Source organism: Colletotrichum karsti (genome assembly GCF_011947395.1).
Source record: "Colletotrichum karsti strain CkLH20 chromosome Unknown Scaffold27, whole genome shotgun sequence".
Classification (NCBI taxonomy): domain Eukaryota; kingdom Fungi; phylum Ascomycota; class Sordariomycetes; order Glomerellales; family Glomerellaceae; genus Colletotrichum; species Colletotrichum karsti.
This window is the reverse complement of record NW_024065927.1, coordinates 121,479-144,200: the sequence shown is the minus strand read 5'-3', so window position 1 is coordinate 144,200 and position 22,722 is coordinate 121,479. Positions and strand designations below refer to the sequence as shown.

Here is a 22,722-nt window from a genome sequence, read left to right as displayed (position 1 = left end):
ACCGCCGTCTCCACCCTGCCGGACGTCCACCGACCGTCCTTGCAGAATGCTGCGCTGTGAGTGGTCTGACGGCTACCCCACACGCATGTTACATTGCACCTCGCTGAAATTGTTGCGACACGCCGTCATTTTAAAAAATTGCAGCGCTGCAGCGTTAGCTCTTGGGCGCTATGGGCCCCGTCGTGTTCCTTCGTACAGGGGGCTTGGCCGCTGGTATCGTCTGCATAATAGCGCATGAGCTGGTGCAAGGTGCCTGAGCCGAGGTGCGGTACTGTGGAATCATGGAATGCGGTATTTTGCTCGATTGCTTGTCTCTGGGAATGCTGTTGAATGCTGACGCAGTATTTCAGGGAAGGGAAATGTCGGAAAAGAGACTTGAAAGTGACTTACTTGAATCGTAGACGTGGACGTGTTGGATGTTGACCGAAGCATCCTTGAATCTCTAGAGTCCCTCTGTATCAAGCGGACTTGCTCTGCAGCCTGCTCCGCATTGCCGCTTCCATGTTTCTTTTCGTCCAGCCCGCCCTCTGGCTATTCTGTTTCGTAATTCTTCGTTGGTCCGTCATCATTTCGACCCTTTGCGGTGTGTCCGTTGCTGCTGGGCGTGGCGCGTACGGCGTCTTCGGTCTTCCTGTCTGAACCATGTCGACCTGGGAACCTGGCGAGGCCTCTCCCTTGCTCTTGGTCCTTTGATGTCGATCCAGCTCGATCGGCGTTGGGTCTCCAAATGCTCACCGGTCGCATGAATCCACACGTGATCGGGAAAGCGGTGTCCTGTCCGACTGTCTACATCAGTCCATGCGAGCGTTGTGCCGTCTGCATATTCATGGAGGGACCAGATTGTGACAGTCGATTTCTGCCCTTGTCTCCTTCGGTCCAGAGCATCTGACGACTCTCTTCGACAACGCAAGATAATCTTATCATCGGCAATGAGTGTCTGGTGTTCCGTCGTCAGTACTTCAGCCTGGCCGATAGGTGTCGCACCAAGAACATTCCCTTGCTCTTCAAGATAAGCCAGAGTCTGGGGTTAGACACCCCCACGCCGCCCCTATCCGACCCAACATCTCACCGAGGTGACTGGCAAGCGCGTGGTGATTCCACTGCGTCTGGTCGGATGGTCAGGTTATCTTTCCCCGGTCGCTTAGCTCGTTAATCCCGTTGATGCCGCGGAAACTCCTATCAGTCGATGAGGAACCTCGGCTTCGATAGTTGACAGGCTTGGTGGTTGACATTCCCGACATTTGGAGAAATGTCACCCCGGAAGACGGCGTCGGTCTCCGGGTGCCGTGATGATATCAGATAGACAAGCTTCCTGTCTGGGATTTACTGATGTCTCTTGCCGCCAGATGGAATGAGTGTGGTGAGCAAGTGACCATCGTCGATCAGGTTTTCGAGGGATGCGTCGTCATCTGCGTCGGTGTATCGGTCTCGAAGCCGTCTTCGAAATCGAACGTTCGTCGGGGTCGGTTGTTATCAGCCGTGACTCGGTAAAGTGTTTCCCTGATAATCCCATGCACATGCAGGTTGGTCGATATCTCGAGATGCCGAATTCTTTCCGTCTTCGGTACGGTGCCGTTCGTTCCTAGCTCTTCCCAGACATCCATCACCTCCTTGTACCTCCATGCAGCCTTGCAGGTATCGGTATCGGTCTCAATAACACCACGTCCGGCGTGTCTGATCTGAGGTCGTGGTGCGGTATCTGGATGTATCGACGTCGATGAAGCAGGGGCAGCATGTAGGTTGTTCTCGGCCTGCCGTACCTGCATTTGGCCATCTGCAGAGTACCCTCCCCCATGAAGTCGTCGACGAGGTAGACGTCCCGGGAAAAACAGGATACAGAGAGAACGGAGAAGAGAGGTCTGGCGAGAGCATCACGGTGTTAAGTAGCCTCGCAGCTGCCGGTGGGATGACGGTCGAGCCACGGAAAGTGAGGCTCGCGGAAAGTGCGAATGTGCGAAAGTGCGGAGGAGTGAAAGCGAGACTCGCCTTCTCCTGCTCATCGATCCCAGGATAGAAATTGAATGCGAAGATTGTCCATTGTCATTGGCCATTTCCCATTTCCCATCCTCAGGGCTGGCCAGAACAGCGTCTTTCTTTCCCCCAGTCACCCACGACCTCCATGTTGTCTTCACCGCCGCCAGCCATTCATCTTTCCCCTTCTCTCTCTCTCCATCACCACGTTGCATCCCGTCCGTCTTCATCCACAGTCGTCCCGGTCTTGGCGCCTCAACTCTCTCTCGATTCGACGAACCGCAGCGGGGTGCATATCGTCCTCCCCCATGAACCTTGCCAGCTGCCTGTCGACATGTGCTGCACCGCATCGCACCGGAGAATTTGGACGCAGATCTCTCTCGCCAACCACTCGTCTGGCCATGTCGTTGGACGCCAGACTTTCAGCCGCCTGTCAACACATGGCTAGCCTCCTCTTAGGGGCGCTAAATCGTGTTTGACATGCGGAAACGAGGGAAGGACGTCATCCTGGGAGGCTGCGGGCGTCGACACGCATCGAACAAACAGCCTTACCGACTACCCGGCTTCCATCACTCAATCCAACACTCGCTTGTCCTGCAGTGTCCCTTGTCTCGCAAAACAAACATTGTCGGTCTCAATGTTCCAGACCGTCTTTGTTCTGGAACGTCTCGAGTCACTCAACACCATTGCCAACCTTTTCTCGGTCAGCTCGGTGAGCACGCCAACATCTCCACCCTCTCCGGGGCCCCCTTTCGGCCTCCAGCCCAACGCCACACCCGCTTTCCATCAAGATATCAACCATGCCTCAACATACATCGCGCCGTGGGAGGCCACAAAGTCTCACCCGATGCGAGGCTATCGTCTCATCCGTTCCTCCATTTCAGCCTTTCCCCGGATTCGATACGTATCGATACGTATCGCGACGTGCGCCCCTCCTGTTCAGCCTGCCACAGGGTCTCAGGGTCTCAGGGTGCAATGGCGCCATCGGTGAGGCTCCCCGACGACCCAGGAGGGCGGGACAACGACAATGTGCCTGTCCTGTCGCGTGTGCGCTGCGATCGGGTGCCGTCCCCCGGCCTGTCTTCCTCCACCAGAGAGCCGGGTTTGGCGCAGCGGCAGGCCGACGGTGTGCGGCGTCCGGGTGTCAGTTTTGACTGCCATCTCGTCTCGTTTTCCATTCCAGGAATCGACTGTCTCTTGACGGCCAACATGAGTGGACAGAGAGGCAGCCGCCGTCGATTGTCACAAACAAGTATCTCACCCGCCTCAAACCAGCGAAAAGATACTCTTACGTACGACTTGGACGCGGCGCCATACCCCCTGCGGTAGGTGGATGGCCCATCACTGGAGTCTCCTCTCTGACATCAGCATCTTGTGAGAGCCACTCAGAACCACTTCCCACGGGAGCTTGCGGGCCTCACGATCCTAGCGGGCTTGGTCGTGTCAGGGTGGTGTTGCCCCGGCCCCTGCTCGTGTGAAGATACGGCCCTGGGACATGCCTGGAGACCCTCGTCGAGGCCGGGAGGAGGACGGGGGAGCCCTGGTTCTGCATCTCCATCGTGCTCCAGTCTCCTCCAGTCTCCTCCATTTCTCTCCATTCTCTCTCCATCCAAGCGCGCCCCGTTTCTCTCTTCTTCAAACGCTCACTCGTCGGCGATGCGACCGCCAACCGTGTCGTCGTTCAGAGGCGCGCTCCACCGCCGTCGGGATCAAGACGGCAAGACGGAAGATTGAGAGACTCCACGACTCGCGTCTGACGAACCAACGTCTGCATGGCGTGGAGGGCCTGCTGCGTTAGTCGGGCAAAATGGGCCACCGGCTACGTCATAACGGGGGCAGGCCGCATTGTGCGCATTGAGTGTGGTCGAGGATCAGGACGGATGGAGAATTTGGAGACCAGTTTTGCGGTCCCAGAAGTTGTCGATTTTTTTGAGGATTTTTTTATTTCCCTCGTCTCCCGCTCCCTGCCGTTCCCCCTCAACAGAGCGTGGATGAACGTGGAGCATTGGAGCCTCGTCGGACGCCTCGCGGCTTGACGGCTTTTCAGGGTCATCCGTCTCGGCGCCGGCGGATGAGGGGAACGAATGGGTGAAGAACAGGTTTTGAGGAGAAACAAGAAGACTGCGCAACGGATTGCCAATTGGGCTCTCTGACTTGTTCAACCGTCGGAAGTCGACGCCCCCAAAAACCCACCTTAGCGGATCAGCAACATGCGAAAGAAGCCGCGAAGAATACACGAAGAATGCCGTCAGCCACGGCCTCCTTGTCCACGCCGTTGGCTTCAGCTAGTGGCGGCCAGGCGGCGGCATGACAGTTGTTCTCGTCGAACAAGCGCGGGATGGCGGACGGAGTCTTGTCCGCACTCGCAGAGTGGTGCGGAACTACTTCCAAGTCGTCTGGTCATGGATGATGAATGCTTTTCCCATCCCTCGTCCGCGCTTCTTCCCCGGCCTGATCCAAGTCGTGCGACACGCTAATCATCAGCTGCGCTACGAGGCGAGGCAGGCTGATGCAAGGCAGCTCAGCAGGCCAGAAACAAGAGACTGAGAGTAACACCGACTTGCCGTGGCTCACTCGAAAGATGGGCTCAATATGCTTTACGCCTGCCGTCGATAGCGCGGGACAAATTACCGCAACGAGGCTCGCAGCCGACGCCGTTCTGGCCGCAAACGCGATGCTACAGGCCGGTCGATTTGGCCTGCTCTTGGCGCCACACCAGATACGGCTTCTTGCGATGCTGCTTATGTCCCAGTGTTTCGATTACGATACGGAGCCGGTAGACCACATGCCTGTCTACCTCTTTGGGCGGCTGTCGGTCTTGCGTCTCGTCGGCGTCTTTTGTGGCCCTACCCGTTCAGCTCGACCTGCGTCTTCCTGAGCTCACAATTGCTGTGCCGCCCGTCGTCTGTTGCGCGTACATCATAAGCGAGCGTAGCCACTCCTGCTTCCCTCGAGACTCTCACTCGCTGACGGCTCGGCAAGTCGTGAATGTGTGGGCGGGAAGATTGCTGTGGCACCAGTCGAATCCACCGGGGATCCCGAGTCAGACAAGAGCCCGAGATAAACAGACTGAAGTTGAGGGAACCTACACTAAAATTCACGTCGAGAGCAGCACACACACAAAATAGTGACAAGGCAGCCCGCCCACGTCCAACTTCCAATCATCCGTGGCTCTCCCACAGGGACTCGCCAGGGGGACTGGACAGATAGCGACAAGGCAAGACAAGACAACGCCCGGAGAGGAGAGAAGGATCACTGGACAGAAACTACAGACGACAGGGATGAGACCGCAGCCTGGGGGGCAAAGAGACATGGACATGGGCATGGGCATGGGGGGGTCTACTACAAAGTACATGCGGACACACACACAGACTCCAAGTCACTTCTCTGAGGGGGTCCCGCAATGCCGCGGACATACCCAATGAGATGGACGTCATTTTTTGGTCCCGGCGAACGCGACACAGACAAGCCAACTGATAGCCCAGTTGGGGACTGTCCAGTCGACTCGAATGGAGCTTGGAGGTGTGCAGTGAGAAGAGAGAGAGTGTGAGAGAGAGAGAGAGAGAGGACTGCCTCAACTCAATCAAGTCCTTCCCTGCCGGGCCTCTCTCGCTGTGTCTCTGCCTTGTCTGTTCTTCAGACCCTTGCCTATTTTTTGCCTCTTTTTTTCTTTTCCTCCATCCTTTTTAAACTCTTCATCCTCCCGTCACCTCGGTCTTGGAACACCTCGGACTCAAACCACCATCCGGTCGATCACTTCCCCCAAAATAAAATTCATCCCTTTGACTTAGGCTTTGGCTTCGACGCACTGGACCACCAACCCTCATGTCATTTGGAATCATCAGCCCATCTCTCTTTTAACTTCCTCCTCTCTCGCCCCCTGAGCCATCCAGGCTCTTGCAACTCGACTTTCTCATAGGGTTTATATCAAGTCGTCCATCATGGCGCACTTCGTCTCTCAAGACCCCGGTGCTCGCGAGCACGACCTCGGCTTCGCCAAGGACGATGTCAAGGACGGCTTCACTGCCCGTCCTTCCCGCTCAGACGATGGCGCCGACAACATGCTCGAGTCGCTCGGCTACAAGCCTGAGCTCGAGCGCAACCGCTCGACGCTGCAGGTCGCCTTCATGTCATTCGTCCTCGCATCCATTCCCTACGGCCTGTCCACCACGATGATCTACCCCTTGGCTGGCGGTGGTCCCGTCGATATCATTTGGGGCTGGCTCGGCGTGTCTCTGATCATCATCTGTGTTGCCGCTTCGCTTGGTGAAATCACCAGTGTCTACCCTACTGCCGGAGGTACTTACCGACTCTTTCTTTGTGCTCGCTCCGTTCCGCCCGGCCGTTCCCCGATATTTTCCTGGCTCGCCGACCGCGCCGTTCCCGGGACTCCACGTGCTGACCGTTGAATAGGAGTCTACTACCAGGCCTTCATGCTCGCGCCCCCTAGCTGGCGCCGCGTCGCCAGTTGGATCTGCGGCTGGCTCTACGTCGTTGGAAATATCACAATCACTCTTGCCGTGAACTTCGGGACCGCTCTTTTCTACGTCGCGTGCATCAACGTTTTCGAGTCCGAGCCGGGTGTCGGTATCTTCGCCGGCGAGCCCTACCAGGTCTTCCTGATCTTCCTCGCCATCACCATTCTCTGCAACGCCGTCTCCTCGCTCGGTAACCGCTGGCTGCCTCTTCTTGACGTAAGAAAACTCTGCCTCGCATCTGGTGATTGGTGGTGAAAATTGTACTAAGTTGTCGTGATTTAGACTGCTGCCATCTACTGGACCTTCGCCGGTGTCATTGCCATCATCGTGGCCGTCCTCGTCGTTGCCAAGAACGGCCGTCACGATGCCGCCTATGTCTTCACCCACTTCGAGGCCAACTCCGGCTGGCCCAAGGGCTGGTCTTTCATGGTCGGTCTGCTTCATGCCGGATACGCCACTTCCTCGACCGGCATGGTCATTTCGTGAGTCCGCCCCTGAAGTGGAAAATTCTTCGCCCAAGTGCTAACCCCTTGTCAGCATGTGCGAAGAAGTCAAGAACCCCTCCAAGCAGGTCCCGAAGGCTCTGGTTTTCACCGTCTGCCTTAACACCATCGCCGGCCTCGTCTTCCTCATCCCCCTCGTCTTCGTCCTCCCCGACATCCCCTACCTCGTCGGCTTGGCCTCTGGCCAGCCCGTCCCCGCCATCATCAAGGACGCCATCGGCAACTCCGGCGGCGCCTTCGGCCTCCTCTTCCCTCTGATGGTCCTCGCCCTTCTCTGCGGTATCGGCTGCACCACGGCCGCCTCTCGCTGCACCTGGGCCTTCGCTCGTGACGGCGCCATCCCCGGCTCCCGCTGGTGGAAGCAGGTCAACCACAAGCTGGACGTCCCCCTGAACGCCATGATGCTCAGCATGGCTGTCCAGATCATCCTCGGCGTCATCTACTTCGGCTCCAGCGCTGCCTTCAACGCCTTCTCCGGCGTCGGTGTCATCTGCCTGACCGCCTCCTACGCCTGCCCCATCGCCATCAGCCTTTTCACCGGCCGCAAGGCTTTGGAGGGTGCCAGCTTCAACCTCGGCGCCTTCGGCACCTTCGCCAACGTCGTCTCTCTTGGTGAGTGAAGTCATGATATTCCGTAGTAAAAATGTCGCTAACAAATTCCCAGCCTGGTCCGCCCTCGCCATGCCTCTCTTCTGCATGCCCACCTTCGTCCCCGTCACCCCCACGACCATCAACTACGCCCCCGCCGTCTTCGTCTTCGCCTGCTTGGTCTCCGGCCTGTGGTACATCGTCTGGGGCCGCAAGAACTACGCCGGACCCCCGTCCGAGGAGGTAACCTACTAAGATCTCACCACCCACAAAACAAAAACACCGAAACCGCTCAAGGGAACACCGCTACACTGGAACGGCCGAAATGTCTTCCAGCTTTGTCCGCAGCTCCCTCGAGTTCCCCAAAACACACAAACAGCCGGCGCGTCAAAAGACCCGGCGCAAAAAACGTACACACAACGTTTTTTCATTGTCACTCAGAACAGTGGAACGTTAAAAAACCTGATCGATTGTCGAATTTGTTCTACCGCATAGAGGCGCTCGCGGGCTTTGGGCGCAATCAAGGCAACGGTTTGCATAAAAAAAACGGAGAGACGGAATGGAGAAAGGAGAGAAGGGGGCGGTTTTGTATATACCATGATACCCAAGTGCTTAATTCAATTCATGAAGCAAATGCGCGTATGATGTTCTGTGACTGTTCTCGCTTGCAATTTTGGAATCTTTGTTTAACCACCAACACCTGCTGGGAATCATACTAATGGAGAGGTGACCGTTGGACGTTATCAGTGTCTCTATACGGTCCTCAATCGTCATCCCGAGATAAACCCGTCACCAACTCTCAATTCATCATCATGACCGGGAACGCAATACCCCCCAAGACCTCTCAACCTTCTCCAACAAGGAGCACCCCTCCCTCTTCAGCTCCCGCCAAGCCCATCCATCCGGGCACGCACCCGAGGAAGACCCCGTGGGGGGTGGATGATGGGAGATGGAGATGCGAGGCTTGGCGGATGGGACGGATTTAGATATGGATGTTGGATATCGGAGACGGAATGATTATCGCGACGGGGAGGAAGTGACGGGGAAAAAGGAAGGATACAAGGGAGGTGAGGGAAGGAAAGGGAAGGGAAGGGAAGACGGGGAGGGAGATGAAGAAGGGCCCCCCCGTGCCGTGGTGAAACGTCCCGGATGAAGAGATTTACCTCGGCGGTGTGGGGTTTGGATTCCGGATCCGCTGTGGGGCCGTTTTACGGACGATGGCCGGTCTTTTTGGGATGGGGACAGAGGGGTAGATGGCATTGGGGACCACTCACATCAGACGTCGATGATCTTTGGGGGACGGAGGGGAGGTCCTTGGAGGGAGTGTTTATGCTGGAGGATGGGGATGGAGATGGAGATGGAGATGGGGATGGATGGGGATGGGGTATGACGTAGATGAAGAGGTGGAGGGAGGGAGGAATTTGGGCTTCGGGCCAGTGTAAGGTGAAAGGTGTAAGGTGACCATCAATGTTGGACTGTTCCGTGAGGGTATCTTGAAAAGTAGAACTCGAAGAATGTTCAACCAACCAGCGTCGATTATAATTGTTAGTAAATCGGGCCTTCATTCGGAACATGATGGCTCTCTGATATGCAGCTTGTCAGCACCTGGAATCTCGAACAGTCCCAATTGGCCGGCTCTCAGCTGAGCCTACTTTTGTCACCTCAAACTAGCCAGTAAAAATCGCTTCAGTTCTCCTCCAGTCTGCCTCGCAGTGGCACAGCCATTGTGCAGATGTGCGTGACACGTGGACACTCGCATGCTGCGGCCATGTTCTTGGACCAGCCTGATCTGTCGCTTCTCGCTCTTCCCCCAACACCTTGATCTTCCCCTCTTCATCGAACCTCAGTCACTCATCCGGAATTTTGCTCTGAGAGGACCTCACGCCATGGCCGAGCCCGTTGGCATCACCGGCACCGCAGCCGGCTTGGTGTCTTTGGGATTGCAGCTTTACGGCGAGATCTCGAAGTACATCGATGCCGTCAAGGGGAGAAAACGAGACCTCGACTTCGCGAGAGAGCAGACGGAGAATCTCCAGAAATGCCTGCTTGCACTCGACAACGTTTCGTTCCCAAGTACTACCCATACGAGCACGAATGAAGCCATCGCTGGCTGCCTTGATTCATGCCGGAACGAGTTGAAGGCGCTTGACGAACTTGTCGTCAAGCTACGAGGCCCTGAAGCAAGCGCAGGCACGTTATCGGAGAGGTTGAAGCAAAAGGCAAGAGAGCTGGCCTACCCTTTCCACCGGGATGACATTCGCGAGCTTGAGAGGCGGCTCGACACCTCAAATCGAGTGCTTCAGACTGCACTGAACTCTGCCGGTGTGTAAGTAATCACATCGCATCTTTGGACTTGTCGGGATTGAGAATGCTAACGCCATGATGTCTCATTTACTACAGGCATCTCTCAGTCAACACGCACAACGCTGTTGCTGGCTTTTCCTCGGACCTGAGCGCCATCGCTACTACAGCAGACAACACGATCGAAAAGGTATCAGAAGTGGCAGATACGGTCGAAGAGATACATGCCGTCACCAGTCGATCTGAGCACCTCATCCAGGAGACACATGCGCAGGCTGCGACAACGTTGATGACTGTCAGTCGACAGACAGAAGCCTTGATACGCGGAACCCAGATATCGGTACATGTCGAGCAGAACACAGAGACGATGCTTCAAGAGGTCTCACAGGTGAATCAAAAGATGGAGAGATTTCACGAACTTCTTGCAGAAGTAGCTACGAGCATGGGAGACAACTACAGCAGAAACTGTCAAATCATGAGGCTTGTTTCACGGCCTTCCGATCTTTCGGCCTTGTCCGACGGACTTCTTTGTTCAGAGTCAGTAACCTCGACCATCTCGCAGTCAGCCGGCATCTGTAACACCATCAAACAATACAGTCGCTATCAAAGTGCTCAAATATGTTATTGCACGAGAGGCCAATCCCAGAGGCAGAACCGACGTAGCTGGGGCCCTCTGTTTTACAATGTAGAAAGCATTGAAACCTCCCATCATATGCCTGGTTGCCCGCTATCATCACTTACGACACCCGAGCACAATCAAAGCCGGCTAGTCGGAGTAACGCTCCCGGCAGTACACAATCTACTCCGAGCTGCCGTCCGGCTGTCTGTTTCTCTGAAGACTGGCGCGGGAGGAACATCCATTAGCCAAAACCTTACTTGGATGATGCAAGTGAATGAGTATCATTCTCCGGCATTTAGAATTGTTGACATTCTTCTTGAGGCAAATTGTCGGATACACATCGATTCGTCAAAAGACATGAAGATGCAACGGATTCTCGAATCAAGCATAAAGCGACTGTTCTGGTGTTTCAGCCACAACAAATCCAATCCAAAGGATGTCACTATTCGTGACTCTGAAACATTACTTCTGAGGTCGATTTCAAGAATACTCGTAAGGAACAACGACCACTAGGAAGAAAAAAAATAAAAAGTAGAAAGCATTTATGAAAACGTACTAATATGGCTCTTGTAAGGTTTCCCCATGCACGGACAAGCATGTGTACATAGATCCACTGCCCGAACTCCGACTGGCGAGTGCCCTCATTAAGCTAGGTGTACCAAAAAACGCATGCAATGACATTGAAATGTAAGTCTAATGAACATACTAAGCTCATTTCAACAGTTGTGATCCACTGCGCGTGCAGGCTGGGTGCGCAGAATGGGTTTTCAGCAGCAACTGTGTGTCGAGCTTGTCATGATGTTGCAGCCACGCATTGAAGGAAACGTTCAATTCGTATGGTGGCTAACAAAGAATGACAGGTCAGCTTTAGAGTATGCGGCAGATTGGTTCCTTGCATGGAGTCCATCTGATTCTGTCCCCAGATGTATCAACATGTTGTTGCGCAATGGGCGCTGAAACTGCTGGCAAGAAGCATTGGTACAACTTTTTGAACACTAAGCATACGATTTCCTCAATCATCGCAGAATACCCAAATATGGAAAGTCGTGAGTGATTCCTCGAAGAAGTCAGGCTGTATGCAGACGACCTGATAATGATCTCTCTAGTCTTCATTGGTGGGCCACTCACGAGTGCCATCGTGCACAAAAGCAACACGAAATGGTGTTCCAGAAAGTATTCATACTCATACCAGGAGAGAAATGACTTTGGCCAAACTCCATTACATGTGGCCATTCTTTTCGGCAACATCCAGGCCGTAGAAGCCCTCCTCGACACTGACGACAATCGCGTCGTGGAGACCTGCGATAGTGCTGGCTTGTATCCAATCGATTACGCCATCTCGGGAACAACTCATACCTGCCCGGTACGAAGTACCAAATCCCAAAGAGAATGCAGTTGTTTTGCTGTGTTGCAGAGACTGCTGGACTCAGAGTCGGCTATCTATTCGAATACCCTTCGACGAGCCATGGATCTCCGTCGTTACTTTTTCGAGAGTACTCCAGAAGCAGCGCAAAAGCAGGTTCTTCAACACCTGCAAAAAAGAAGAATCAAACTGGAAGCTATCGCAAGGGACGTCCACCCGGAGAATGTGTTGCGAATTGTCGATATTGAAAGAGACTACATCTTGGACCGAGACGCTTTGAAATTTCAACAGGAGCTTGAGAGCCGGGCATTTCAGTTACCAAACTATTTGAAAGTTCGCAGTGGCTCAAGTGCAGCAGCAGAGATGCCAGGGTTCAACAAGACTGTTCATGCTTACATCCGCAATAAGACAATGGCTCAGGAAGCATGGGAACTGGGCTTTAAAGACTTCGGTCAAGGCCTTGCTGACGGTTTCCACACGTTGATAGAGGATACATGTTGGAATTCCGACGAACTTCAAAACGCCACCACCATGGCATCCCATGTTAGTTGGCTGCTAGATCACGGAGTTGATCTGAGGTCAACAATAGAGGGAGGTATGTGGCAAGAGCTTACCTACAGTAAAGGGATGACATGGGCACATTATTTTATGTATCGTTTGGGGAAAAGCTTGTATCGATATGGGCGAACTCGGAAAGGCGCGACGCCGACCCTGCCCCGAAAGGTCTCCGACGCAGTTTTCTCTCGATGTCTTTTGGATTCTTGCTCCTGCTTTTGCCTTTTGGAGAAAGGATGTACTCCTTTGAATACGTTGCTGATGAACAGCTATGATTATCGGTCCTCTTACGAAGACGTGGATGAGCCATTGAAGCTGGAAGAAAAGTCACATCTTGGTCGAATGATCTTAGGTTTAATACCTCGAGACAACGGCTACCCTCAAGATCACATTGGAGTGTATCGCATCATTCTGAGATATTTCACGTTTTCAGCGTTGAATCTCCGACATACCTGCTGTTGCTTTTCTTGCAAATACAGCATACAACGAAAGGGGACAATCTTTAGTCAGGAGGACGTTGAAGAAATCAACCAAGAGCAGCTAGAGAGACTCCGCGTGTTTGAGAATCTCATTGCAGAGTTCGAGGAATGCTGTAGCTGCAATGAGGATCTTGTGCCGTTCTTAAGAAATGTTTGGAGTCCTCGAATGCGCGGTGTAGTCGAAGAGTTAGAATCGCGCAGTTTTGAGATGGCTGAGCGTCAAGCAGCAGAAGAACTGGGAGTTATATGGGACTCGGAGTCTGAATTTTCGGAGAAGGATTACGGATCGTACTCTTTGGAGGACTGGATGAAAGAACTGGAAGAAATCGCTCCAGAGGCTGATGTTTCACTCCCACCTGATCTTTTCTTGTTGTAGAAAGAATCGTCACAACATTAGCAACAGCAGTTCGCCACGCAACACAATGCAGCAACCCTTCTTGTTCTTTTTGTTTTGGCTCTATTCCAAATCACGCTATACCTAAGGATAGTTAATAAATGTCAGGTACTAGTAATATTGGCTCAAGCTCCCTCGAAGCTCTCAACCTGATGTTGGAAAATATAATCTAAACATCACAAGTCTTCTGCCCGTTTTGCTGCCAGTAAGTAAGTTATTAGCAGATTTATCCAAGAAGCCAGTGATACTTACTGGCTTATAACTAACAGGATTGTTGTCAAGAAGTGGCAAAAAGAAGAGATACTCCGTACCCGCTTCAACGAAACATATAGAACACCGTGACCCAAGCTCAAACGTAGCGGTATTCAGACGGACAAGTCCAATTTTCTTTCCTGGGTATGAGCTTCGTACGATCACTAGGCAATATTATAGCAGCGACTTAGCAGAGCTTGACGCTCTTGCTGATGCGTTAATGTTGGTGTGGACACATATAGAATTCTCCACGGCTACCGTCTGGATCTTCTAAGTTCTGCCAGCATGGTGTCCCTCGATACTGGCAGGTGTGTCTCCAGAAATGAATTCGAAGCGACACTAATTCTTGAAACCTGATTCCGAGCATTCAGAATCGATAGAACGCCTTGCCTTCAAAGACTCAAAGTCCAAGAACTGAAGAAGGGCACTTGGATGTGTGCGGCGAAAATAGAAATTAGGGACAAAACCTGTCCCGGAAACCGGGTGTCTCTTTGCCCCAGTTCTCGACGTTAAGCGGCGGACACAAAGCCAGTATGATGGCAGGGAATGCGTGCCTGAGCAACGGGAAGAAAAGGAAAACGAGCGACGCGTAAAACTACAAAAGAAACCCCTTCCTCCACCGATGTAAACTCAACCTGACATCCTCCTTGACTACTCCTCAAACGCGTAGAAAGCGATCTCCGCGATCATAGGCGTGTCCGCGGGCATCTGCGCAGCTCGGCCGCCGTTGGTATCTTCTGCGGTAAAGCGACGAAGGCTTCGGAGACTGCCGCCGCCCTCGCCCTCGACTTCCTTCTTAACGAAGTCCAGAACCCGGGTCACGGTGGCCTTTGGCGAAAGCGACTTGGCCTTGACTTGAAATGCTTGGCCAGCGACGAGCAGCGTTCCATCCTCTTGCTCAACCACGATACCCCAACCACCATTACGGTGCGATTGGTTGTCAAGATGCTGGCACTTGACGTCCATGCCGCACATAGTCGTGTTCGTGGACGAGACACAGTCCGGGTCGACTCGATTAACCGCGGTGAGAGCGAAGCCTACCGTCTTCTTATCGCTGTTCCGTGCGGTAAGGATCGTTGGAGTCAGGTCCCGGAGCAGACAGAAGTGAGCCGGAGCCGGAGAAGTGGCTAGGTCGATGGCCTCGATCCGTGTGAGGGCCACTCCGAGGGCGTTGCAGTTGCCAAACTTGACCCAGATTTTCTCGATGTCGGTATTGTTCTGGCCAAGAATAAGTAGCGGCTGATTGTTGCGTGCGACAAAATCTGCAATACTTTTGGACGAAGGACCGGGCAACAGCCTGGCCGCAAAGAAGCTTAGGCTGGGGGTGAAGAACCTCCAGAATCTCATCATCTTGCCCTCGGCGGAACCATGAAGGGCAGGGCCCTGGCGGTTGACCGCCACATCTGTAAAGACGGGCAGGCCACATTCTCGCTTGCAGATCGTTGCGAGAGCCTCGACGTATGTGGCGAAGTAATAGGCAGAAAACAGAGTTTCTGCTTCGCCATCCTCCTGACCGAAGCTATCCCAGCCGTAACGTAAAGCACCGGGCTCTACCGCGGATCCTTTGGCCTGATAGTAGGAGAGCAATTCGGTGGGTACCGGGCTGTCGAACTTGGCATCAGCGGCGACTGAGTAGTCGCGGGTGTTCCGCTTGAATCCGATGAGGGACCCGACTTGAACCATTACGATCGTGTGTTGGGACTTGTTAACGAGCTTGATGTGGCCAATGAGTGCATGGAAGGCGTTTTGCTCGGCCTCGGCGATCTCGTCTCCGAAGAGAGAGATCGCCTCGGTGGTTCGCCGAGTCTTGCCAACAATTTCATCTTGCTGGGCATCGTATACGTCTTCTGTGCGCTTCACCTTCGGGAAACGTTGGGCGTTGGTCTTGACCCACGAAGGGACTGAGTCCGACAAGTCTATGGAGGAGTATGTCAGGATTGTCTTCAAGCATGACGCTGATCAAGATACAATTATTGAAACAGAGAGAACAGCGGTATTGAAGTCTCAAAATGACTGGTTATGTTTGTTTTGAGGAGGAAGCGGAAGAGAAATAGTAATGAACGAGGTAAGGGCGACGACGCAGGATGCCGGGAAGATGTTCTGCGTCCAGGACAGAGGAAAAGAAAAACTCACTATCAGTGCCATGTCCCACAAGGGTACCGTTCCATCGAAGGGAGAGATAGAGACCTTTCTCCCGGAAGAGAGCGATGATTGCGTCCAACTCGGTGAAGTCAAACACGCCTTCAATGGGCTCGATGTTCTTCCACGACACGACGCCAAAGATGGTGTTGACTCCCAAAGCAACAACATCGTCAATAATTCGAGACATGAAGAGTGCCGATGTCATGGAAGACGAAGCCAGTTCACCTCCTCGGATGAGGAAGTCGGAGCCGTAAACTAGAAGGCCATAGGATCCGTTGTCGTATTTCTTCAACACAGCGATGGGCTTGTCAGTGCCATTGACTCCGGTAGTAGGCTGTCCGAAGGAGTCCATTTTGCCTGTTCGTGATCAGTTCCACTGCCATTGAGATGAAAGAGGAAAGTAAATGCAATCATACCGTCAGGTAAGGGGGCGATTGGATAGCTCTTTTTTCCGAAAGGTTGAGGACTCGCAGCTCAGAAGCCTTGATGTAGGGATGCTGATTTAAGGTAGGCGAGAACGTATGTTATGTGACGACGGGTCTTGATTTTAGATACCGTATCGTAAGACAGGGCAACGGTCTTGATAAATGCTCCTTTACCCGATAACCTCTCCGACTTTGTCGATTCTGGAGGAGGGAGAATAGACAAAAGAGAGGTGAAGACCGGTCCGAGGGGAGAAGAATGATAAACCGACCGTGAGCAGAGTAGGAAAGGAAAATTTTGGCAAGACCAAGATTTGTGCGCTAGGAATAACCGAGACGGGATATTCTGAGGAGCCGGCGAAGAAGTTGAAGGCTCGAGGAGGAGGGCAAGGGGGTGGGAGAAAGTAAACAAAGGCCTTGTCCACGCACCCAGAAGACCGGCCGGCTGGGAAATAATTCGAATAAATCTGCCCCGTGCTCTCTCTGAAGACCTTTCACCGGCTGACGGTGGTCTGAATTATTTATTTTTTTTCTGCCTGGTCGTGGTGCTGCCTCTCGGTCTCCCTTTTCCCTCCTCCTCTTCCTCGTCTAAATCTCTCCCCAGAGCAACCACCACAACAACGACATCACAACGCTCTCCCATCGCAAACCCCAACCAATTTCAACACAAGATCGACTCTATCCATACAATCGTCATCAGAGTAAGTCACTGGTTTCTTCTGTCGTCGTCTTATTCCACCCGAATAATATTTTAACACAGCCTAGCCACCAACATCGCAACTTGCAACAATGTCCTCCTACAAGTACCCTGCTACCAACCCCGAAGCCCACGACGAGGCAGTCGTCGACAACAAGGCAAACATTGACGAAACCATGGAGACCATGGGTTTCATGAACGAGTACCTCAAGGAGCAAATTCAGGAGATGCGCCAGAACGCAGCCAAGGCCAACAAGGCGCGCAAGGCCACGATTCTGGCGGATGCCGACGTCGCCGAGCGCATCCGCCTCGCGCAGTGGGAGCAGACTTGTGAGATGGCTGCCCAGGCCGCCGCCATGGCCGCGGAGAACGGCCGTCTCAGCGAGGCGTACTCGCAGAGGAACAGACATAAGGCCCGAAAGTTTCGGAAAGGCACCACGAAAATCTGCATTTACTGCTACAAGCGTCATTTCGAAAACGATGAGTGTCGGCGTCACCTCGTCCTCGACGAGTACCCGGTGCTGTTCCCCCACCTCGACCACGACGGCCGCACGGCCAAGTCTCACGTTGACGCCCCCTAAGCGCCGACTCAAGGTTTGTTTGACTCTTGTTCTTCTTCATGTTGTTTGATTCATTCTGACCAGCTCTTGTAGCATGATCACGCCGTTACGCGACTCTGGTTCTAGGTAGGGAGGATACGAGGAACTTGCGTGGACATGGTGTTGGTGGAGTTTGGGTGGCTTTTCGGTTCTGGTGGGATGAATGATCGCTCTACTTCGAGAGCACCTCGTCTCTAGATAGGACGAATATCGGTACAAGAAGCAATGGAACATGGTCCATCAACATGCCAAGCACAAAGTGCGAGTGACGTGCATGCGGGGTGCATAATCATCCTTGTTGGCCAACCGAGCCAAGCTGTATTGTTCAAGAACTGCTTCTGATGTCGTAGATCTCTTGAAGCTAATACGTCGGACTTGTCCGCAGCTGTGAGAAGATCTCGGAATGTTCCAGCTCTGGCGTCTTGAACGTATCTTTCCACCCTGATGTTGTCACGATCCCTCGTCCTCGGGTAAGCAAGACGCGAGGACGACGTCTGTAAAAGAAGAGATGGGAAATTGATGTAGTATCGTCCTGATGAACTCGAGAGACAGTGGGTTCATCTTCCACCGTGCCCTGCAAAAATGAAAATCACGACCCTCCCCCTCCTCGCGGTCTTCGCTGCCGCCGCCGACCTCGCCAGCCAAGGTTTCCGCATCAACATCAACGACAAGACCGGCGCCATCGACAAAATCACCGACCCCCGCTCGAGAAACGCCATGAACTGGGTGAGCACCGGCTCCAACGCGCCCTGGATACCGACCGGAAGCCGCTGGGGTCTCGGCTACGCAGACCTAGGCCAGGACTCGCTTCACCGCAGCTTCTGGAACTTCCCCCAAATCTCGAAGCGCGACGACGCCGTCGAGGCCGTCTACACCACCGGATCCCTCGAACTCGCTGTCAACAGACGCATAGACGATAAGGACGGCTCCTTTACCGAGACGTACACATTCAAGAACAAAGGCGCCGAGGCTTTGAACCTCGCGAGCCGCGGAACAACGGCGTTGGCCATCTACGCCCCTTTCAACGATCACTACACGAATACGACCGATTGCATCGAGGCGCGCTCGCACGCGCATATCTGGGCGCATGGAGGGAGCTCGTCGTGGGTTAAGCTGGATCAGATGGGTGGGAAGTATCGCAACCTCGGCCTCGTGCTGACGAAGGGCTCACTGGCTGGGTATAGTGTCGAGTCGCGCGACGCGGTGACGTTATCCAATACGAGAGGCGTCTTCCTGCTCCATCCTTCTATACCGACCCTCCAGCCTGGCGAAGAGAGTGTGGTTGAGTGGACGTGGTTCTGGCATACCGACTGGGAAGACTTTTTCAAGCAGAGCGCGGCTCGATCGAAGCAGTTCGTGAGGGTCGAGACCGATTACTTCACCTTCGTCACTGGGGAGACGGGCACCTTACGCCTCTCTGGCGCATCGATCAACTCCGATACGAAGGTCAACGGCCAAACCATCACCTGCGACGACGACGCGTGCCGATACAACTTCACAGCCGGCCGAACAACCAGAACAACCCTCACCATCTCCACCGACGCAGGGCGCAACTCGACCGTTTTCCTCAACACCGTCCCCGCGACCTCCGACCTCCTCTCCGCCCGGACGAAATTCATCGTCGAGAACCAGCAGGACGCGACGTCGAACACGCCCGCAGAGGGCGCCTACCGCGTCTTCGACAACCAGGCCAACGTTATCGCGACGTGGGACACCTCGACCGACCGCAACCCCGGCCGCGAGCGCGTGGGTATGGGTATCCTCATGGCGCGCTGGCTGAAGAAGAATCCCGAGAACGAGGAGGTGCGCGAGTCGCTGGAGAAGTATTACACCTTCGTGTCAACCAAGCTGCAAGAGGAGAACGGCTTTGTAAGGGATAGGCCGATTGGGATGGATGGTAGTAAGAAGCGGTTGTATAACTGGCCCTGGGTTCTGCAGTTCCACATCACCGTCGCTGCTCTTGATCTCAACCTCACGGGTGCCGTCGCGGAGAAGACGCCGATGGAGAGGTTTATGATGACGCTGGAGAATTTTTACGCTGAAGGCGGCGACGGGCTATACGCTATTGGTCTCCCCATCCTCGAAGGTCTGCGAGCACTCGAGAAACACGGCAACGAAGAGTGGCTGGTACGGGCCCGAGAACTCTTCATCGCCCACGGAGAGAAGATCGCGGAGAGGGGCCTGGACTACCCCGAATTCGAGGTCAACTTCGAGCAATCCATCGTCGCGCCCGCGGCCGTGATGCTGCTCGAGCTCTGGCGGTACACGGGCGAAGAGAAGTGGCTGGACGCCGGCAAGCTGCACCTCGACACGCTGCTCCGATTCGCGGGTAAGCAGCCGGATTATCGGCTTCACGATGTCTCCATCCGGCACTGGGACGGGTATTGGTTTGGCAAGGACCGGATGTGGGGGGATACGTTTCCTCACCACTGGAGCACGCTTAACACCATTGCTCTTCATCACTATGGAAAAGGCCTGCAGGAGAAGAATGAGACGGACGGGGAGAGTTGGATGAGGACTGCTGATGGGATCATTCGGAATAATCTGGCGCTGTTTGAGGTGAATGGTCGAGCTTCTTGCGCGTACATCTACCCGACCTCTGTCAATGGGCGTAATGGCAACTACAAAGATCCCTATGCGAATGATCAGGACTGGGTATTGGCGCACTTGTTGCAGATTGAAGAGGATAATGCGTACAAAGAGGAGTGACGAGGTATGGTACGGAACAAGTACGCGAGACACAAGGGGCGTCAGACAAGTAGACATTGTTTGTCGAGGACAGTGGCAAGCCTTTGATCTGGTATTTGCTGGTTTGGGACCTTCGCATTGAACAGAAGGCAAACCGGCGGTATCTCTCATCATCTTCATTATGCGAAAGTGGCTAAGAGTTTGGTATTCCGCACAGGCGCAGACTCGAACACCTTTCAAAGCAGAACCGTTGTCCAAAAATATCTATTCCAAGATATCAAGTCCACGGAAGACAATATCCTCTTCCAACTCCGATTACACGCTGTACCGAAACTGCTTATCCTCCTTATCCGTCAAATCACTCTCCGGTGCGCCCGCAGCGTCGAGAACGACCTCTCCATTGCCACTCTCGCCACCAATACCACCAATACCACCATCCGCCGCAGCCTGTCTCTTGGCATTATCCCTGGTGCAGAGGTATCGATACGCGACGATGACGGTGAAGAGCAGACACCACGTCACGATGGCGGTGACGACGCCGTTAAAGTAGCGCGGCTTCTCGGTCCAGAGCTGCGGCGCCCCGATGCAGCCGGCACAGTAGCCGATGAAGAACATGGCGTTGACAATGGCGCGCTTCGTGTTGCCCTTGACGTTGGAGGCCGTGAGGGAGAGTAGGATCGACCAGACCGCTGTGATGCAGGATGCCTGGAGAGATGTTAGTCAAAGGAAGCGCTTTGGTGGTTGGTTGACAAAGGGACTTACGAGCCAAGATGCCCCGATCATGCCCCAGCCTGCATCTGTTGATAGCTTCAGGAGGAGGATGTTTCCGGCCAGCGGCGGCAGGATAAGGACGAGTGCTACTAGGGTTCTGTGCTTGGGAAACATCATGCATCCACAGACGCCAATCCAAAGCATTCCAATCTGCACGGCGCCTAAGAAGCGTTAGTTTTCCGTAGTTGAAAAGAGCGCCAAGATGGGCTCACCTGACGGAGCTGTGTATAACATCGTCTCGAACTTGTTGTATCCGATGGTATTAATCACCAAAGAAGCAAACTTCACAAACGTCAGCGCCAGCAACACAAGGCAACCCCTCAAGCAGAAACTTACCGTGAGCACGGGAGACTGCATGGTAACAAGCACGCCGAACCAGAACACAAACCACGTCTTGACATCCAGCAGCGCCTCCTTGAGCTGACGCAGCGAGAACGACGTCTTGTCGCCGCCCTCGCGGTCCTTGGCCATGCGCATCGAGAGGACCTGCTTCTGGCGCGGCGTCAGGAACCACGCGTCCTTGGGGCCGTTGGGCATGAAGAGGTAGAAGACGACGCCGGAGGCCGAGGTGATGGCGCCGCAGACGAGGAAGAGGGTGCGCCAGGGGGCCAGGGCGAGGGCTTCGTTCTTGGCGATGCCATACATGAGGAGGCAGCCGCAGATTTGAGCCAGGCCGTTCATGGTGATCCATAAGCTGCATGGGAGTTAGTTGGCGGCGGTGGTTTGTGGAGAGTTATAGGGAGGGGGCGTACGCTGTGCGGAGGGCGTGCTCGTCTTTTCGGTACCAGATGCTTGTGATGGTGATGAAGGCCGGACTGACGGCGCCTTCGGCGAAGCCGAGGAGGAATCGGACAGCAGCGAAGCCGGCGTAGTTGTTGGGAGCTGCAAGACACATGCAGACGATGCCCCACATGACGCTGGAGATGTCAGCAATTGTCCGGCGAGAGAGATGGAGGTTGCTTACACGGTGACTCCCACAAACTTGGTCAGGTGTAGTCTGCTCATCAAGTAGATGAAGGGGTATTCGGAAACGAGTTGGCCTAATTCACATGGTGAGAATTATGTTGTAGAAGCGAGAAGAAACACCGCTTACCGACGTAGAAGATCGATGAACACCACGAGTATTGCGTGCTGGTCAACTTCAAGTCCGTGATGAGACCAAACACCTGCGCCAATTAATTGAAACGTTCCCTGCACACAGCTCGAAAACGTACACTGGCGTAACTCAGACTCTGCTTGTCCAGATACTGCAGGAAAAACACGAGACACATCTGGTGAACCGAGTTAGCTACACTGATGCCAGCTTGTGCCGCACAAAAGTCCGAATTACTATTGGCAAGATGGTGCAGTCAATCTTCCGGAGAACGGCCCTCTCCTCCTCAGCCGTGTAGGTCTCGTTCAACTCGACAATCTCCCCATTCTTCTCGTCGACGCCCTCCGGCCGTGGTTCGTCATCTCGCGGCTTCGCCATCGCGTCGGGTTTCGATTCGATCGAGGAAGGAGTCATGGTGGAACGCTGAAGATCACCAACCGTCGAAGACTCTCCGACCGACTAAGACGTCTGCCGGGGGTTTAATAAGAAAAAAGAAAAGACCGCTGGCTCGTACCCACTTGGACATGCTTGCATATCTCGAATCCCGGGTAGTATACATGTCCACCTCTTCCCCCGCACTCAGAGACGCATATCACAGTCATATCAATTGATCCTACGATATCTCCGGTAGCGTTGATAGGGGTGATACGGGGGGTGGGGCGAGCCATGTTGCCGACGGGTTGACGGATATCCGACGCGGGTATCGGCAATATGGCCTTTCGTTGTGTTGTGCCAGTGCTGCTCCGATGATAGGATGTGTGACGAGTTTCTGTTTGTTGATTTGACTCGGTGAAGGGCTTATTGGGG

The 22,722-nt window shown here is 54.0% G+C and overlaps 6 protein-coding genes across 6 annotated transcripts; 4 read left to right on the top strand and 2 right to left on the bottom strand.

Moving 5' to 3' along the window:
• Positions 1 to 5,912: 5,912 nt before the first annotated feature.
• CkaCkLH20_08182 (amino acid permease) lies at positions 5,913 to 7,795 on the top strand (the record flags this gene model as incomplete). Its single annotated transcript, XM_038890897.1, has 5 exons — positions 5,913 to 6,270; positions 6,385 to 6,665; positions 6,732 to 6,931; positions 6,987 to 7,564; positions 7,617 to 7,795. The coding sequence occupies 5 exons, from the start codon at positions 5,913 to 5,915 to the stop codon at positions 7,793 to 7,795; spliced, it is 1,596 nt and encodes a 531-aa protein (XP_038743660.1).
• Positions 7,796 to 9,426: 1,631 nt separating this feature from the next.
• On the top strand, positions 9,427 to 9,870 carry CkaCkLH20_08181 (ankyrin repeat-containing protein; the record flags this gene model as incomplete). Its single annotated transcript, XM_038890896.1, has 1 exon — positions 9,427 to 9,870. The coding sequence occupies one exon, from the start codon at positions 9,427 to 9,429 to the stop codon at positions 9,868 to 9,870; it is 444 nt and encodes a 147-aa protein (XP_038743659.1).
• Positions 9,871 to 14,154: 4,284 nt separating this feature from the next.
• CkaCkLH20_08180 (uncharacterized protein) lies at positions 14,155 to 15,997 on the bottom strand (the record flags this gene model as incomplete). The annotated part of the gene is made up of 2 exons (XM_038890895.1): positions 14,155 to 15,419; positions 15,637 to 15,997. The coding sequence occupies 2 exons, from the start codon at positions 15,995 to 15,997 to the stop codon at positions 14,155 to 14,157; spliced, it is 1,626 nt and encodes a 541-aa protein (XP_038743658.1).
• An 859-nt stretch (positions 15,998 to 16,856) lies between these two features.
• CkaCkLH20_08179 (uncharacterized protein) lies at positions 16,857 to 17,345 on the top strand (the record flags this gene model as incomplete). The annotated part of the gene is made up of 1 exon (XM_038890894.1): positions 16,857 to 17,345. The coding sequence occupies one exon, from the start codon at positions 16,857 to 16,859 to the stop codon at positions 17,343 to 17,345; it is 489 nt and encodes a 162-aa protein (XP_038743657.1).
• Positions 17,346 to 17,945: 600 nt separating this feature from the next.
• CkaCkLH20_08178 (six-hairpin glycosidase) lies at positions 17,946 to 20,072 on the top strand (the record flags this gene model as incomplete). The annotated part of the gene is made up of 1 exon (XM_038890893.1): positions 17,946 to 20,072. The coding sequence occupies one exon, from the start codon at positions 17,946 to 17,948 to the stop codon at positions 20,070 to 20,072; it is 2,127 nt and encodes a 708-aa protein (XP_038743656.1).
• Positions 20,073 to 20,366: 294 nt separating this feature from the next.
• Positions 20,367 to 22,329, bottom strand: CkaCkLH20_08177 (major facilitator superfamily transporter; the record flags this gene model as incomplete). The annotated part of the gene is made up of 9 exons (XM_038890892.1): positions 20,367 to 20,756; positions 20,814 to 20,983; positions 21,035 to 21,104; positions 21,159 to 21,516; positions 21,575 to 21,739; positions 21,787 to 21,862; positions 21,916 to 21,988; positions 22,037 to 22,093; positions 22,153 to 22,329. 9 exons carry the CDS (start codon positions 22,327 to 22,329, stop codon positions 20,367 to 20,369), a joined length of 1,536 nt encoding a protein of 511 aa, XP_038743655.1.
• Positions 22,330 to 22,722: the final 393 nt, after the last annotated feature.